General features: G+C 43.0%; 1 protein-coding gene across 5 annotated transcripts in view; it reads right to left on the minus strand.

The window, feature by feature from the left end:
- Positions 1-18,768, minus strand: part of specc1la (sperm antigen with calponin homology and coiled-coil domains 1-like a) — a 73,115-nt gene that overhangs the window by 24,183 nt on the left and 30,164 nt on the right. For 2 of the 5 annotated variants that reach the window (XM_088618607.1, XM_088618603.1), the window contains 6 exons: positions 18,506-18,669; positions 17,193-17,308; positions 13,093-13,183; positions 7,327-7,416; positions 4,635-4,800; positions 546-648 (listed from right to left, as the gene is read on the minus strand). In XM_088618607.1, coding sequence (XP_088474733.1) covers positions 546-648; positions 4,635-4,800; positions 7,327-7,416; positions 13,093-13,183; positions 17,193-17,308; positions 18,506-18,669 — 730 coding nt within the window. The remainder of the gene's footprint in view (positions 1-545; positions 649-4,634; positions 4,801-7,326; positions 7,417-13,092; positions 13,184-17,192; positions 17,309-18,505; positions 18,670-18,768) is intronic. The other 3 variants (XM_088618604.1, XM_088618605.1, XM_088618606.1) reach the window with 3 other exon arrangements.

Consider the following 18,768-nt stretch of genomic DNA (forward strand, 5'->3'; position numbering starts at 1 on the left):
ACAGTTTGCCTTTTGGAGGCTGAAGAAAACTGTTCCTACGAGTATCTAAATGCACAGACACTAGCCGCAGCCTCAAGGAGAAGGTTTCTATTTTTGTGCATAACGCACAAGAGCGAGTCTGAAGAGTGCAGGTGGTCCCTGTTGTCTTCGCTAGTGGCAAAAACAAACAACAGTCCGACAGATCTTCCCGGAAGCTGCTCACCACCGTATGGTGAAGTGTAGTGCCTGCATCAGCCCTGTACCCGAAGGCCGTGGCCAAGAACAAAAAAATCAGACACACAAACTAAACTGCCTGCAACGGCAGCACCTTCTTTCTGAAAGCGGCTGAGAGTTCATCTCTTGGGTGAATAAATAACAGACACTGTGTTTGAGGGTTTCCTAACCTAATAGGTCAAACTTTTTTTAAAAAAATAACGAGGAATCCAGAAGCCCAGTAGGGCAGCAAGCGAGCAGGTTTTGCTCACGACTGAAGAGGCTGGCCTCCTGCCTGAAGGGCCTTTGAGATTGCGTGTTGGAAAGTCGTCCGCGTGATGCAGCTGGCTTACCTGGTATCCCTCGGTCTTCTTCTGGCACCACTTGAGCAGCGCGTTCCTCTTGGATCCGCCGTACTCCCGAGCCAGTGCTGACAGGGGGTCCTTCCTCTCCTCCCTGTGAGGACACAGGAGCTTCAGTAAGAGCTGGGGCAGTGCAGCACGCTTGGTCATGCCAGGACGGTCACTCAGCCTCCTGCGCAGACTGGGCTGGCCTTCCGAAGCTCACCTCCTGCCACTCACATTCCTGTGGCGCTGAAACCCGCGGTGCTGAACAATTCGCTCTGGGTAATTTCCCGCTGTTACCCACAGTAGCTTTACCCTACTCATCACGCTTTTCAACATCATGAGCAGACTCCCTGGCTCTGCAAATTCACTCTCAATTCCTGAAGAGTACGCCAGCCAGTTTGAGCCTCCTGTTCCAACATTCCCCGCTTCGTTTTTTCTGCGTTTTGTCAGCTCCTCTTGATAACTCGAAAAAGAGTGATCCGTACCAATTTACAACTGACAAAAGCAGAAAAGTGTAAGAGCATCACAGTTGCAGACACTACAGAAAATGACTAAGGATTTGTGCCTGGCATCAGTAGGGCCACAAAATCTCTTTAAATTCATGCCGACAGCAAGTTAAGAAGTATGTGATTGCTCACCGTGCAGGTAGAGCCCTAAAGAAAAGAGGTGTTTAGTTAGCTAGAATTCAAGACTCCTAACTGGAAGGACCTGGAACTGTTGTAGGCTCTAATCCCAGGTGAGACACCACCGTTATGCTCGTGAACTTTATCTTTCAGTAAAATGCCCAGCTGCATTAACGGGTGCAGATGAACAAAAGCTTAATGCCAAAAAAAACTAGCAACTCCCCGCTGTGAACAGTTCTGTGGAACCCGTGTTTGTAATTCATTATAATGTTCAAAATGTTCAAAACTCCAATTTTAATTCAGAAGCTAATTGAGGGAATTCTTTACACAAAGGGTTGTGGGGGTGTGGAACAAGCAACTTAGCTATGTTGTTGGAACTGATCTCCAGGCTTTTTTGTAAAGCAACAGCTGGATGAGATCCTCAAATCAAATAGCAACTAGCTATGAAACGGGCAAAGCTGATTCAATTCACCTCCTTTTATTTTAACTTATTTAAATAATAAAACATTAAACATTAAACATTAAAGCCAATCTAGATTTAAACTTAATGGCCTGTTATTTTAGATCAATAATAATGCCTCCTGACTAAAATGAACACATTTTCACATTTGTTTCTCAATAGAACTGTGGTGGAGTATTTGTTAGGCTAGGGGTTTTGCCTTTCTTCATCTGAGTTTGAACAGCATACCCAAAAGATGTGACAAAGCCACTTTAACAATTTAATTACAAAAGAAGCCATCTGACACAAAAGTGGGACAAATGGCCCAGTGTCTCGCCCAGCAGACCCCCTCGATTTTCTCTCCTCCTCCTGCCATGTCTCAGTAATGGGAGAGGAAGGCTTGCCTCTGTAATTGCAGGAGTTGTTTCTGCAGGCAATGGGGCCTGAATTAGATTGAGCTCTCTTCCCCTGCAGAGGTAAAAGTTCTTTTCATTTGCACTCCGCGGTTCAGACGGGCTGTCAGGCACGCGCGACACAGGGGTGGGGGGGTGGTGAGGGCGACACGTGCGTCTCTGCACACGTACACACAGGCCAGTGCCAACGCACACACAGGGCACTGACAGCGCCTGTCTTCCACAACACCATCTACTCGACACCCTCTTGCACCAGGATCTCCAGATACGGCCAGAGCACAAAAACCACAGCCTGCTCGGCAGAGAGTAACTAATGAAGCAAATATTAGCTCTTGGTTCTAAGGGAAGAGAGATTTGTTTTTTCTCTTCCTGTTTATCTCAATGTGATAGTGCACCTCCAGAGTAATTTATACAGTACCAGCTTCCTTGTTTTACATGTGGGGTTTTTACAAAGCCTTTCATATCTCTAGATTTAAACTATTTTTGTTTTCTAAAACAAACCTATCAGGAGATGACAGAGGTATGAAAATAAGAGATTATTTATTTTTATTGACTTTTGGTCATTTCAAAAAACATTTGCACAATCAGCTTGAGAGCAGAAAAATGGAGAACATTTCAGATGAAGTCATTCTTCAAGTTCAACTGCCACAGAATTAAATTTGGCAGTACTAACCTGTGGGGTGTGCTTTCTCTACTGCCTTTTCATCTCTTCAGCTACTGGCCCTTATTGAACCGGAATGCTAGTTTAATGGCGTTTGCCTTTAAATTAAAAGATTTAATCTTATACTATTTTAGTTTGAACTTCTGAAATTCCTTCATGAGCCGAAGTGGCTCACAGGACTGGAGTTCATACTGGTTTCGGTACGGATTTTCCCCTGGTTGAACTGATGTACCTTGTACTAGGATAGTGTGCAGGAGTGTCCCCTTTGGATACTTTTACCCACAATCCCTTGGGGGTGGCTTCAGAGACAACCACAGTTCCATGCCTACCTTCACAAAGGGAAAGTGTAACGACGGAAATAATAAGTGACAAATACTCTGATCTGAGCAACCTGAACACAGAAGAGAGCTGCGATATGTTAACCTTACAACAGCTACACCCTCCAATATGGCGTGAGTATCACTTGGTGAGGCACAGAAAGCTGCTGGTGAAACAGGAGATGTGGTCTGCACTGCCCTCAAGTAATCTCTGTCCTTGCTACTGTACTTTCAAAAACCTGCATCCCCTCCGAAAATGGCAGAGTCAGGCGAGGACTGGCTCATTTAAATTCCTGTTGTGCTGCTGTTTGTGCCCTAACTGGAATGAGAAAGGAAAGAAACGAAAAGCCCTTTTTGAATTGTACATTCAAATGTCTCTCCTCTTTCAGCATTTTGGATTTCCTGCCGGAAAGCGAAACCCCAGTCCTTTGTTGATAAATGAAGTAAGTTTGGAGGGATAAAATGAAGCTGGCTAATCCAGACTGCTGCTCTGTATTGAGTCCTTCAGTTCAAAGTTTGGTGTGGAACTGAGATTGTTTATAGTCCTTCAAGCTTTTCTGACATCATGATCTACAAATACTCAGCAACTACAGTAACTTTCACACCATACCTTTAATACAGAACTATCTTCAGAAGACTACACATTTAGATAACTAGCATGCTGGTGAATTCTTGTGAAAGGTTGGAACAGAAAAGATTTTCACATGATGGATTTCCCTGCGGGCAGCATGGTGGTAGCGTTCACTGCCGAAACTGCGAGTTCACAGGGTCTCCAGCAAGACACAGGGGTCAACTGAAGTCAAACTCTAACTCAACCCTGGTAGCTACACTGAACCAGTGGTCTCTGGGCTATAAGGCCATATAAGATGAGGGTGTAGCTTTCATCTGCTGAGCCACAGATAAATGAAATCAAACAAAAGAAAGTGACTTCCAGTATATATTCTGTTATTCACGTTTCACATTGTAGTGATTCATGTTTAACCCAGGGGACCGATTAATGATTTTTTGGGGTCCGCACAACATAAGTTAACTTACTAAAATCTGTGACCTCAACACACGCAAATCAAGAACACTAGCTATTTTGTCAATATAAAGCTGTCATCGCTTCCAGCCTCCAGTTGGTAAACTGGTTTGGATCTGGAGCAACCAAATTAGATTTTAATGAAGACAAAACACATCAATGGAAATGACTGGAGCAAAGGTTAGGCAAGGTGGCTGCTTGTTTACTCCTGATCACAGAACAATTCAGTTCAGCAAACACAATAAGAATGTATGACCTCAAAAGACAACCGGTGAGATCAGCACAAAAAATGGGCTAGAAGAGTAACGATTTGTGTGCCATTTAACAATCAGGTACAGTACATGTAAAAGGCCCATCAACTTCAATATATCGAAAGTACATGGACACCATTTTAAGTGTAAATGTAATAGCTAAATGTTAATGGCATGTCTTTATCATCATCAATTCCTGTCGAATAGCAGAAAGCATTACACATTTTAGGTTGTGTTGACACTTTGTGGGGATGAGGGATCAGAATTGGAGAGTGCCTTGAATTATTTTTCTCCCAATAAACCGCATTGTTTTGGGTGGGGGGGGAGAATTAGCCCTGCTGTTACTTGGCGGGAGCGGGGTGTCTCTTACCGGAGGCGGCTGCGGGCAGTGGGGGTGACGGAGGCCGTGGGGGAGGAGCAGGAGGACAGGGACAGCTGGGGTGAGGCCGAGCCCATGGCCATGAGCGAGGCTGGAGAAGCGCTCTCTGGAGCCGCCATGTCCCTCTTCACCTCTTCGCTGCTCCTGCGCGACACTGCTGGGGGACAGAACACATCACGTGAGGAGATCAGCTCTCGCAGAACCCCCCCTCCGGGACCAGCAAGAACCGGGTGACTTAAACGGGTCTCAGGGCAAAGATACTTCTTAAACAGACAACACAGTATAGGAGCAAGAGAGCTGACAGCTGGCCAGGGGTCACCTCCTGACAGTCCCACTGTTGTATTACCACACCTACTGCGCCACACCAGCTAGGGCAGGGCTCTTGACAAACATCCTGGCCTTGGCAGTCTTGGGACAACGTCTGTGCCAAAAAGAACACAAACTGTATACTCACTGGCAATAAAAATTCACTTCCTTCTGAGGTACTTCAGGTGCCTATCTGGCGTTAACTTCACAGGAATCATCCAACGATTTCAGCTTCCTGGATATTGTCCTGGATATTGTCACACCAGCCTTACAGGACACCAGGACTTGTTGGCTTTTTGCCTGGTTAGGTAACTTGTTTCCAAGCCAGATTCATGACAAATTGTGCAGGAAACAAGGGAAACTGCTTTGGCACGTTCTGTGTAACCCTTCAAAGCAAAGGATTTTCAAAGGATACTGCAGGCTATACAACAATTAAAAACTTAATTGGTATGAGACGTCTTTGTAAGAGGGAAGAGTTTCCTTTACTCTACTCTAATTTTAAAAACAGGTTAAACATGCTTCAGCAATCATCAGATTCAACCTGGCAGTGAGTCTGAAAATGAACCATGGTCACTTGTCACTGTTGTTTGCTTAAACTTAAGTGCTCTGTAAACATTGCACTTAAAATTCCACAGTTTCTATACATTGTAGTGGTTTCTTTGTAACTAGCAAGCTAATCAAAAAGCTCATCCTTGGTACTAAGGAGACAAATACAGTAACGGTTCACAGCACAGAAACACTGAAGCAAACCTTTATTGCAACATCTGTTTAAACCACTTGCTCAGAGCTTAGTGTGAAAATAGATAATATAGGCTGCTGAGCATGTTATCATAGAAAAGTGAATTCAGTTAAGCATTATAGATATGCCTCTCTATTCTCGATGTTATATGGCAAAGTAGTACAGGGACAGAGAACTGATCCATGATAATCTCTTTTATGGGTCACGCACAACTGACTTAAAAACTGTTTTCCCTTTAAATGATATATTGAAAATATTAAATCATGAATTTTAAACTCTGTTAGCAGCAAACAATCTCACTCAAAAGCAATGTTCTAATGCTAAAAATAGCATTTATGATTTACTGTGTCTTAAAAGGCAGCTATTCTGGCAGTGTACTGTATATTGTTAGTGTCCTGCTGTTGCAACCCAAATCTCCTAAAAACAATGCATGTGATGGCTTCAAATAACAAAAATAAATGCTGATGCTACCTTTTCAAGCACTTTGTCGAGTGCACTCAAATCCAGCATATTCATGCTGCTGTTGTGCATGCTGTTTATATTTTATGTTCACGACCCTTAAGGTTGTATGCACAGAACAGTGAAAGGTTGACTATGTATTGTTCTCCATACTTAGAATTGGAGCTAGGTGAGGAAATAAAGAGATAGGACACCCCAATAAAATAGACTCTCAATGCATATGCTATATGCAATGTCAGCAAACACAGAACTATGAGTCAATTTGAAATGAAAGACACCTGATCATTCATATTTTAATTACGATTGGATTAAAACTCTTTATAACTCTACCATTTGTACTGAAAGCATGTATTGCTTGCATTCCTTAGTTAAAAGCCATGAGAGAGAGGGCTTGTCACCCCAAACCTACTGTGCTTGGTTTGCTGTCAGAATCATTACGTAACAAACGAGCATATGCTTTGCCTCCTAACATGACGTTTGTAGTCATACAGTATGTAACAGCACTGACTATTGACCAGACCTAGATCATTGCTCAATACATACAGTACAGTACATGCTCTTCAAGGACAGTTCTTAGTGCTATCTTTTAACCCTACAGAAGACAGCTTTAAAGAAGCTATGAGGTGTAGATATTTGAAAGTTACAAAGCTGCCAGAAATAAAGAAGAAATAAGGTTTCTCAAGACACAAAGGGACCTCTATATGTTTTCACACACACTTTCAGCCAGTGCTCCTGTACAGAAGCCAGTTCTATTGAATTGAGGTCATTTCCATATCCAAGCCATAGCGGCTTTTGGACGAGCCTTTCCTGGTTTGGGTGGTGTTAACTGAACTGAGAGCACGTGACTCCCCCACCGGATGAGACGCCAATCCATCATAGGACCTGCCCCCGGCAATACAGGAGCACACCAGTCATACAGCTGGGAGGACTGGAGCAACTGGCTCAAAGTCACACACTCAAAGTTCACCAGCAGTGTCTGCAGTTGGGATTGGAGCCCTGTCAGTTCTGAGCCCAGAGAGTTACCCACTAATTACAAAGACCATAAGAAAAACTACAGGAAATTTACTGAGGTAGCTGCTACAAGTACAACTATTTGCAAGCGTGTTGAAAACGTGTTTGTAAGAGTTTGTAAGAGAAAAAAGGAGGGGAATCCCAGAGATCCCACGGCAAGCTGCCCACCTGAGATGGATTTGGAGGAGTCCAGGGTGGGAACCCTCTGCAGGGAAGAGGCAGGCCGGCTGGCTGAGGAGCTTCTCAGTAGATGCTCTGCTGGGGGAAACCGGAAATGGGAAAACACTGAAAAAAACAGCAGCAGCAGCACTACACAAACACAAGTTAGCATGGAGAGAGCGGGTCTACAAAATCACAAACACCACAAATAAGGTTTGAAGGTGTTTTTCTCTGTCCTCTGGGCTTTGGTAGCATCATTCTGAAACTCTAGATTAAGTACAGAAGTTGCAGCTCCAAATCCCTATGATGATACTAATACAGTATATCTACTTCATCAGTTCTCTACCCGAGAATGACCCTGCACACACAAAGTATTAAGGATTTGACAAAGGGGCACAGATCACCAACATCGACGAATGAGACCTGCATTACAGCCTTGATGGGTACAACAACAATCCATGATTATTCCTAATCTAATCAGTACTGGACATCAGCAAGACAAAAATCAATCTGTAGTGAGTGCATCAATTAGACCCAATCAAAAGACCACACAATCACTTCGAATTCAGACAACATACTGTATCTGAAGACCAGTTATGACCTGTTATGACAACATTGAGCTGAAGGTAAAGTGACTCGTTCCATTCTAACGCTCTCACTTCAGCAATAAATTAGCTGTCCACTTTTCTTGATTTTCTCAATTTCAGCAAACAGATCTTTTGTAAGAGCTAAGTCTACATTTTTTTCCTGCAGCTTACAAAAACCAGAGCACAAGACTGCAGGAGCCAGTGTCTACTTCAGTGCTCCGAGTGATGCAGGGGTTTGAGCAAATGCCAAGTCACTTTAAAGGCAGCGAGTGAATATCTGTTCAGACAATGAGCGGACCACACGCTGGATATTTTAGGAATACCCAAGAAGCATTCACCGCTGAACCACAAGAGCATCAGCCAACATTTTCATTTACACCACAAGACAACTCAGTTCTACTGTGGCCTCAAGACAACAACACATGATTCCAATTTAAACTACAGGACTTTTCTGATCAGCGCCTTTCAATCCTTCCATTTCCAGCCACTTTCCCTGGGCACCTGCGCTTTAAGACACAGAAAGAGACAAACTTATAACATCCTAAGCCACTGATGGTGTCGGCACCCAGGGATGACCAGAGGCCACTTCTGCCATGATATTTAAAACAATGCTACATTGACTCTTAAGACAGATGGCACCCTTTAAACTTACCATCTAAACAGTAAGTTTGAAAGGTAAAACCTCTATAATTTCACCTACACCTCCAATGACTGTGCAAGTACTGTAGGTCTTTGTTGCAAACACTACAAAATACAGTGATTTTAATCAACATGCCTGAGCTTGTGTTAAGGTACTTAAGACATGACTTCATGCCGGCACATGGTTGTGAAGAAACAAACAGGTCTGGTGTAAAAACTGCTACTAGAAGTAACAGTATACCTTTCTGTTACTCAGTGCATTAATTGTACCCTTCAAGATGGAAGCCAGGGTTTGGTGAAGAATGACACTAAGGACCGTTCCAGACTAGGCTGCATTTTTTCTTATTTAGATATCCTCCACCAGGGCATTAAGAAACAAGTGTTCTTGTTACAAGCTGAGATGTATACTAATAACTCCCCAGGGTGGAGTCTAGACATTCTTGGTGGGGTATCATTAATCACTGCCCCAGGACTTTGCAAAGAACACAACACATTGCTTCTGAACTTCATCCAGACTGATTTTTTGCCCTCTTTAACAAGTGGCTTAACCCACAGGGTATGGTGACTCTCCAGTTACTCTTGCAGCAACACACTAGGCTTTATAGTTAATACATAAAAGGCCTGGCAGCCTGTATGTGCCTCGCAGAGAGTACATTTTACCATAAGGGAGAAAACAACTAGTTTCTGTACTCTGAAATGCTATAATCAGCATACAGTATATTAAGAACACAACCCAAGACTTCCTCTCATACTAGTATTGTGACTTTAAAATCTAACTAGATATTATAATATTCATATAAACTAAATGGATATTAGGACTTCATACATCAAAATAAAAACTGTACTTGAAAGAATATAGTGATGGCAAGGACTGAAAGAAGGCCTTTCTGCGCATCTTAAATGTAGCAGATGCCGGTCTAAATCATAATGTTGATCTAAAATATCTACTTCATCATTTCCCTTACCAGTACAGAAATCGCAGCGCGATCAAATATTTCACTTTTAGCACACAATATAAAGCTGTGAATTGAAACCCGAATACAGTTTTAAGTCCAAAATTAGAAAGGCTTTCTTGAACAAAGCAGCATTTTCCTTTACATTTTTATTTTACAGAACCAAAGCAGAAAGAAATCATTTACATTCTCCTCCCACATCGATGAATTTACAGTCGGATAGTTGTTACAACATCTACATTATTCCTATTCTGAATTTACAGTCGGATAGTTGTTACAACATCTACATTATTCCTATTCTGAATTTACAGTCGGATAGTTGTTACAACATCTACATTATTCCTATTCTGAATTTACAGTCGGATAGTTGTTACAATATCTATGTTATTCCTATTCATTTTCCGGTCTTTCTTCCTCTTTTCGCATCTCGTTTCCACAGTCTGACGCATATCAACCTTCTGGTTTCTGGCAACTGACAAGCTGGAAGGGTCTATCCATCCAGTCATCACCAGATGCCCTCTTGTGGGTGAGGTGGTGGTAATCCAACTTTGGGCATATGATTTCTCTCCCTGAGCAGGACCACACAGACAGGGACAATTTACAGCAGCCAAGCAATCCTAGGCAGAGTGTCTATGGGGGAATGACAAGAAACTGGAGCACATAAAGAAAACCCATCCACATTTAGGCAGAACATGCAAACCCCACATAGAAGACAGAAGCGAACCAAGGACCCAAAATCTGCAAGAGCGTATGTCATTATTTATTAACTGTCCCAAACAGAACGGTCTTTTCTGAAATGCGACTGCAATGCTGACTGACTGCAGGACTGCAGTAGGTGAAGAAATTAGCCTCATACACTCTGCTGGAGCCCATAGCTCCGATGAATCCTGCAAAACCCTGATATCACTGCCCAGCTGTTTCCTTCAGGCCCTATGGGAAAGGGATCTGAAGATATTTTTCAGGATGTATAACTAAAAATATGACTAAAGAAGAAAGACAAAAACCACCAATTTAATACTGGTCTGTGCTGAATACAAGTTAACTCAACAATGAGAAAGGAATCACAAAATCCTTAATTCACCTCTAGTTCAATACATTAGCAGATCATTGCTAAAATGATGAAAAAGGATTATAATGCCCAAAGACGGTAAAAATCAATTTGCTAACACAGTCTGACATTATGGAGCAGATGAATAGATTGCAGATGGGCGCGAAGGGACAGGAATTCAGGCTGAAGTCATCCATATCACTAATGACCTCTTCTAATCTAAAAGCGGGTTCAGATCGCTTTTTGAGCCAAAAAGAAAAAAAGATCAATAAGTTTGCAGAGGTCACCAGGGGTTATTTCTGCTTCAGCTCTAGTAGTAAAGTGTTTTTTAATGGTTTATTGTGATCAAATTTCTGTTATGAAAATTCTTTCCAAAAACGTAAGAAATCCTGCCGATCTCCTTCCTCCACAATTCACATTTTACTATGAAGCTCATGACGTGCTACATATGCCACCTGGTGCATGATGATGGCAATGTATAATTTAACTTTTTAACAATCACACTGGTAAAAAATACTTAATAAAAAGTGCAAAAAAAAGAATGCCAAATAGTTAATCCAACAGAAACAGAGAAATAGTTGTTCTTTATTTTACACATCAATATGGTATTAAATGGACCCATTAATGATGTTTAAAAATGTACCATGGAACACAACTCAGGATTTTTCATGAAGGATTGGGAATCCATCCACAAACAGAAAAGCTCTTGGAAACCACAACATGGTAACATGGTACTGTCTCCTCATTCAATCTCACCTTAATGGCGTTTTAATTTTATGTTCCTGAGATGGGTTGGGTAATGTAAAAAAAGAGGTAATTGCCAGTCTTGCTTGGTCACACCTCATCCTTCTCTATTTCCATATTATTACAACTGACATGTAAAATTAATGTCAATCCTGCAGACCGTACTGAGCCCGGCTACCCTTTCAGCACCAGTGAAGCTCACAACAGCACCTGAGGCCCGGTTTATTATTGGATTCTGAAGTCTAAAAATTCTTCAGGTCGCATGTTTCAGGAAGTTTAATATAGGGGATCATCGGTATTACATTTTCCACCACGCACAGTCCTGGAAAATAGGATGAAGCTTTGGCAGGCCATGTAATTATTTAGATTATCTCCGATCAAACATCCCTTGCTGCAGAAACCCCATTTAAAATAAACGATGAGCTAGTGCACTGAAAATGAGTGTATCTCTTCTGCTCTCATGGCAAAGCATGGCTGTTTCCCACTGTGCGAACCGTTGTTAGGTACAGTATGTAAGCTATGGCCTCAGGGGAAACCTGCAGGTTCGAATAAGGTGGTGATCATAGTGAGGTTATATTGCTCAGGGGCAGCTTTGATTAAAGACCTGCTGATGACCTGTTTGTTTTCAAGCTCTGAATGTATATTACAAGTCTTGTTCCACATCAGAAAGACAGATAGGGGGTAATGATCACCTATGGCTTTAAAATACCACTAAAAATGTGAAAGTGAATGGGCTCCACTCAACTGCCCTGGACAGCATGACACGCAAGAATGAACTGTGCTTGTGTTGAATAGTGAGCTAACATAAAATAGCCACATGAAGCCTCACTCATACATTAGGTAAAGAGTTTGCATCCATACTCCTGTATGGAGATGAATTACTGAGCTGTAGCTCACAAAGCTAATACAACAACAGTGTTTTAAACAGAACATGATCATGTGAAATGCTATCCTTTATGAACTATGTGCCATTTGTGTGTAATCTGGGGATAAACGCTGAATAGCAGAATGAACAGCTGGCATGCTTCTGTGGACTTCTGTGTACACAAACATGGAAGGTATTTCCATTACTGTCTACTGAAACACCTCTGTGCCAAGTGGAACTGTCGGCTGAGCTTGAAGGGAATAAAGCCAACAGGAGCCGTTTCAATCACGGCTAGGCAGGGAAACTGCACTTCATCACACATTTCAAAGCTATACAAGATGTGATCCTTCCACACAGAAATACACTGTCCTCTGGTCGGAAAGAACAGCCTTTGCAATGAAGCATCACCGTCCAGATAGGGAACAAACAGTTCTTAGCAGACCTCCTAAAACATATACTGTTCTGTCCCCAAACAACCAAATTACCCATACTGTTCATCATTATTTTTGTCTTATTTAAACAGCCCCTCCTGGCCTCTTCATTAACCAAATACTAAAGCAAGTTCAGTCAAATTTAAGAGTCACTGCCCAGTCACAGGCAATTTTGTTTTGTTTTTTCCCCAATTGGGAATGTTTTACACCCAAACAACCCCGTCCTGAACTTTTAACATTCGATTCTCCTCTTTATGGGCCCAGCCAAACCTGCCGCAGTACACCAGGGATTCACTGATGCCTTGATGGTTCCAGACTTCTCAGCTAGACAAAGGAAATCATTTACTCCTTTCGTTTCAAGGCTTAGCTAGAGTTTCCCCTACCCAGGCACTCTCTCTTTCTCAGGGACGGTTCCTGACCCTGAGTATACTCTCCCCATCTCCCGATGCTTACACACTGGGCCGCAGTGACTCCGGAAGCCCGCGAGCTCTGAAGCTCAGTCACTAACCTGGGACGTTGATTTCTGCATAGCTGGGTCTCTTGTCCGCAAGTGAAGACAAGGGTTTAGATGAAGAAATGGGTCCACTTATGGAATGTCTCTGAAACGGGCAAAGGCAGAGAACGTTATTAGTGCAGTCAGCTGATATCCTCCAAAAGGCACAGGTTTAAAGGCATCTTGGTCTGGAGTTAGCCTCTTATAGGGTGAAGATATAGTTACTGTGCTATGAGCTTGTATGAAACAGGGGCCCAACTTTCACTGCGTTCATCCCACTGCACACTTAACTAAAACAATACAAATTCAGTAGTGCAACTCCTTCCGTCTAGCAGGGAGTACACACTGGACGGGACACCAGTCTACCGCAGGGCACAGAGACAGATACAGGCTCAAACATGCACACACTCACACCAGGGCCAATTTTCCCAGAAGTCAATGAATCTGCTAGAATTTCTTTGATCCGTGGGAGGAAACCAGAGCACCCAGAAGAAACCCGCAGGAACATGGGGAAAACATACTGTACAAACTCTACACAGATAGCACGACAGGCCGGGAACTGACCTCAGGGCCCCAGGGCTGTGAAACAGCAGTGCTAACCACAGCATGGAAAACTCATTAATGTCTAAAGGCACACTTGTTGACATCCACTGCACTGTCAGCATCTCAACACGTCTTTTAAATTAAACGTTTTGACAGATCTGCGACGCTCAGCAAAGCTGAGGTAGATCAGTACCCCTCTGGGAAAGGAAACCTCCAAGAAACTCCTGTTGCTGGTGCTAGAGGTGTTGGTGGCACCGCACTGTGCAGTAAGGAGGTGCCATGCTTTCGATGAGATTAGAAATCACATTCCTGGCTGCTTGGTCATTAAAGAACACTGTTTGAAAGAGCAAGGATATTGATCCCACTGTACACGTCTCACTTCTCCGCCTATCTGAAAGCACACCATGACTGCCACACATCACTCAAGTGGGTGCAGTGTTTTCCCTCTTGTACATAAAGTGCTGCCACTGCCACTGGGGAGAACAGTGCTTTCAAAATGCAAGGAATCATTATTACAATGCAGAGACATAGGGCAGATGTTAAACATTGTTCACACGTCCTGCTATGCTCCAACTCCACCCCAATTATTTCTATGAGTTATACCGAATCTGCGGTGCAGCACCTATGAAACATAATGTTGTTCCATTCCACCGATCTAATGTTAATTTTTTATTCTTTCTTTTCATTTCACTTCCCCAACCTGGATTCTTTGCAAACGGATGAGCACCAGTATTCATCACATTCATCAGGTTTGAGATCCAATTAGATTATCTCCGAGCCCAGTGGCTGGCTGATCTTTCACAATCTCTCTCCAGCGCTGCCCTTTTACCTTAGAAGTCTTCATGTGTGTATATTAATATTTGATCTTTAATAAAAAATACAAGCCCTCTCTAGCCTTAGAGAAGATTTAGTTTTGTTTTTTTTGCTGTCAGATATGTCTGTAAATAGCTCGCCAGGTAGCTCTAGAATTGTTTCATGTTTATATTTCTTCAGAACCTGCAGCAGGGTTATTGAACATCTTTCGATGCATTCAGATGTGTCACTTTCCAATACAAATACTGCCATCTTCCCTAAGTAAGACCAAGTGGCAATGAACACAACAGGAAATTGATATAGAAATGGCCAGAACAGTCTGCAATATATACACATACAGGCATGAAACATGATTTGTAAATGTATGGTTTAATCCGCTAAGAGGACTGAGTATTTAATAAACTTAAAAGATGTACTGCACTGACAAATCCGAATATTTAACTTTCATTAAACAGATCAGTCAATAACCTTGTTTCGGGTATAGAATGCAACCTTAATGTTGAATATGACACAGAATGCATGTATTTTTGTACACTAAGGACTGACTCTGATATTTGAGAGCCAATGTTAAAAGCAATGCCAGAGCATAAAACCATAAGCCTGACATATACAGTATGAAGTGAAGCAAAGCATTCTAAAACGCACACGGAATGTATTCAAAATGAAAATTATTTCATTAAAAATCTCACTGGGCTAAGAAAGAGCGAAGAATGATGAGCCACATTAGAGGAAAGTGGAAACGCTGAGGCGAGCTCATCTATAGTCGCACAAAATAAAGGCATCACTTTGGATCTCTCAGCGAAGTTTAAATCAAGCATGAAAAGGTAATTTCACTATGAGCAAGGCAGCACCTCTAAGTACAAGCCATTGTCTTGGTTAACTTCAAATCTCCTTTTGAAAATTACTACACATCTTCCTACTAATTCTACCTACTAAATATCTCCAAACAGAAAAAAGGAGACAAAAAAGACTCGACTGTCCAATGTGCAAAGCAGTAACCTTGCTACAGGCATTGACATGAAAAAATACTTTTTTTTTTTAAACATTGAATCTATTCTCCATGTACGACTTCCTATGGTGCTTTCTTCAGAACAGTTTACATTACAGGATTTTTAACAGTGTTCCCCAAATCATTGCTTCTGTCCACATTCATAGTTTTTAAAAGGGTGTTCTTGTAACAGAAATCCAGATGGCTAATTGAAATAGCGACTTCTAACAAACATCCAGCAGATTAGTCTAGTATCGCTACACTGAGCTTGAGATGTGAGTCAATGCTGAGAGGGAGAGGTAATGAAAAAACTCTGAAATTCCCTTTCATTATGGCCACAGCAGAAGGAAATCTGGGAATAAATGAGGACAACACTGAAGTCTCCAAGGAGGAGAGGAAAGACACTGAGCTGCTGTAATGTTAATGCACAAAAGGGAAGAAACGGCACTTTGACGCTGTACAGGATAAGCCCATCACCTTAGAAGTTTAACAACCGAACAAAACACTTTTTGCAATGACCTTAGTTCTACAACTTAATGGAAGAAACTGATGTTTTCACATCTCTCCTAAACTGTGGGCTGGGTATATAAAAATACGATGAAGACTATCCATTGCAAAATCGTAATTCATCGTAATTACGCCTGGCTGTGGGTTCTTGTACCCCTGTGATCAGCACTTTGATTTATACGAAGCACCAGACAGCTGCCTTTTCTGTTGATAATGCCAGGAGGGATCACTACCCAGTGGATGTTTGGGTATTACAGATTTGTTCCTCTGAAAAACTAATTTTGCCTTGCAGGCCTCCTCTAATGAATTAGATGACCTTTTCAAAAGGAAAAATGGGTTCACTACCTGAAAGGCAAATTAATTGCACCCTTTCTCAAAAAAACTACAGCTTTGTCCATGGTCTTTTAGGTGGTGTGTGTGACAGCCCTGGGTGTCAAGATCATGCCACCCAATTAAATACCAAACTATGCTAAACACACTCACACATCCTGACTGTGTCCGGAGGTTAGGAGAGTCTGGATGGGTCAGGATGTTAGCTAAGATATCGATGAAGACTTAAAATACACCCAAATTTAACCCGTGGTGGAAATCTGCTTCCACATAATGGTAACGGAAGTCAAAGGCCACCGACAGCATTTGTTGTATTTCCTAACTTCAAAAAACTAAGCTAACCTACAGATTATACACCTCATTTTAGACCGACAAAAAAAACACCACAGGAAAAACACTACAAATTCACTGCTGAGAAAAGAACACCAAAAAAAGCATCAATTTTGTTGATGACAAAAGGCTACAGTCAGCACCCTTTTCTAAGTTCTGGATCATATTCTGCCTGCACACAGGTGCTAGAAAAAAGCCAAAGAGAAAAAAAAAGAAAAAGCAGCAAAGAGCTTGCAGTGTGTCTCAATCTTCCACCTTTTGAGTTTTTTACTTCTATGTCGGAGTGATTATGGATAAATAACAGACACAAAAGCCTAGCTAAAGCCCTTTTAAAAAATCTGGATATTAAGCTTAAAAGGAGAACTGAGTGGAGAGTCCCAATAAATTAGGACATGTAAGAGCTCAAAGAAATCTTAAGCCTATACTAGACCAAACTAGTTTACCATCTGCAAGTACTCTTGATGAGCAACTGCACAACTGAAACAAGAAACCAAGTTGCTGTTCTGCTCCTGTGGTTTACTGATGGATCACGGCGTGAAGCTATAGGACCGCTGCAGAGAGACGAGACATCGGCAGAGGCCCGGTCCCCAGGGGGTCCCCCTACCTGTATGGGGGAGACGGCTGCGGCCGGTGGGGTTTTCAGGGGGCTGGGGCTCAGGGGGGTCCGGGGCATGGCCGTGGCGGCGGCGACAGCGGCGGCGGCGGCAGTGTTGGGCCCCACTGAGGAGAGCAAACACAGCAGCAGCTATGAAACCACGAAGGATCAGCAGGCCTGGCCGTGCAAGAGCCAGCAGCCCAGACAGTCTACTACAGCCCCATGCAAACGACAGAGACACTATTCCACTCCTGATTTAAGATCACAGTTAATTCTCACAGATTTGTGATCTGCAGCACAAAAAGGAAGCCTTGCAGATCTAAGGATGTGCAGGGAGTTACAAATGATGTTAACGACGAGCAACACTGCAGACTGCGCTGGTACAGGCGATGCATTAGCTGCATTTGGAGGCTCAGATTCTGATCTGTGTGAATTCAAGGTTGTTAAATGGAAAGCTTGGTTTCCGCTGACCAAACTACACTGTACTTGTAACAGTCAACGATGCTACAGCAGTATTAAATGCTCGTAACACACATTTTAAGTCCCAGTTATGTCCATGATTTCCAATAAATGATCTACTCCTTTCATTTACAACATCTGAGAATCTCCAGTCACTTATTTTTGTACCCACTCAGTTTGGGAGTGCCAGTTTTAGAACTCTCATCCTCATGGCTTTTCTGTACGTGACACAGGGCAGGTGCCACAGGGCGCATCACTGCACGCCAGCAGGTGCCAGCGAGGCACAGGAATCGCTGTGTGCCCAGAGCCCTGGTCAACTAATGCTTGGATTTGGCAGATACACAAGACTTTGAAGAAGGCTGTGTGACTGTTGAGGATGTCAGACACTTTTTTTAAATCTTCAAAAGCAAAACTGAACATTTTAATTGCCTTGGCATGCGAAACCCTCCTTTGACTACATTTCTCATTTTGGCAGCTCCTCGGGTTCCAGAAGCCGATTACCAGCTCAATGAATACACCAGAAACCACTAGTTATAAGCCCCTCAGCAAACTGCTGTAATGAGGACTCACCCCCACCAGGAACTGTTAAAATTGTTCCACCCCATTCCTGGGGAGTCAACTATCAACCTCCACCGATAGCAGAAGAGCAGAGATGAATTTTGATGAAAACGTTTGACAAGGTCATTGCAGCTGGAAGAGACTGGTTTGTGCTTAAGGACTAAAGCACACTACTAGGAAAGTACTGTTTCCGTCTGTTGTTCACCTCCTTGGATTCGTGGGTCCGAACACAAAGCTGGTGAGGTCGGAGACGGGAGAGTTTCGCCCCGAGCTGGGAGTGGAAGAGAGAGGGGAAGGGGTCTCACCCTGCGAGGCGCTGTCGAAGGACTTGATGAGCGTCTTGACGGTAGGGGAGGGCTCGGAGGAGGTGGACGAGCGGCGACTCAGGCCCATCCCCTGCCGAAGGGCAGCTAGGTCTCGCTCCACAGCGTTCATGTAGTTGTACACCCGGCCTCGCTCTTCGTCTTGCCTGGCAACACACAGAACACTGGGCCATGACTCTCCACCCCCATCTCTGAGGGCGACAGCAGGAAAGGTAACTCCACCATGAGTGACGGAGCTCTGTTAG

Source organism: Lepisosteus platostomus, chromosome 24, assembly GCF_059453375.1.
Source record: "Lepisosteus platostomus isolate fLepPlt1 chromosome 24, fLepPlt1.hap1, whole genome shotgun sequence".
Taxonomy (NCBI): domain Eukaryota; kingdom Metazoa; phylum Chordata; class Actinopteri; order Semionotiformes; family Lepisosteidae; genus Lepisosteus; species Lepisosteus platostomus.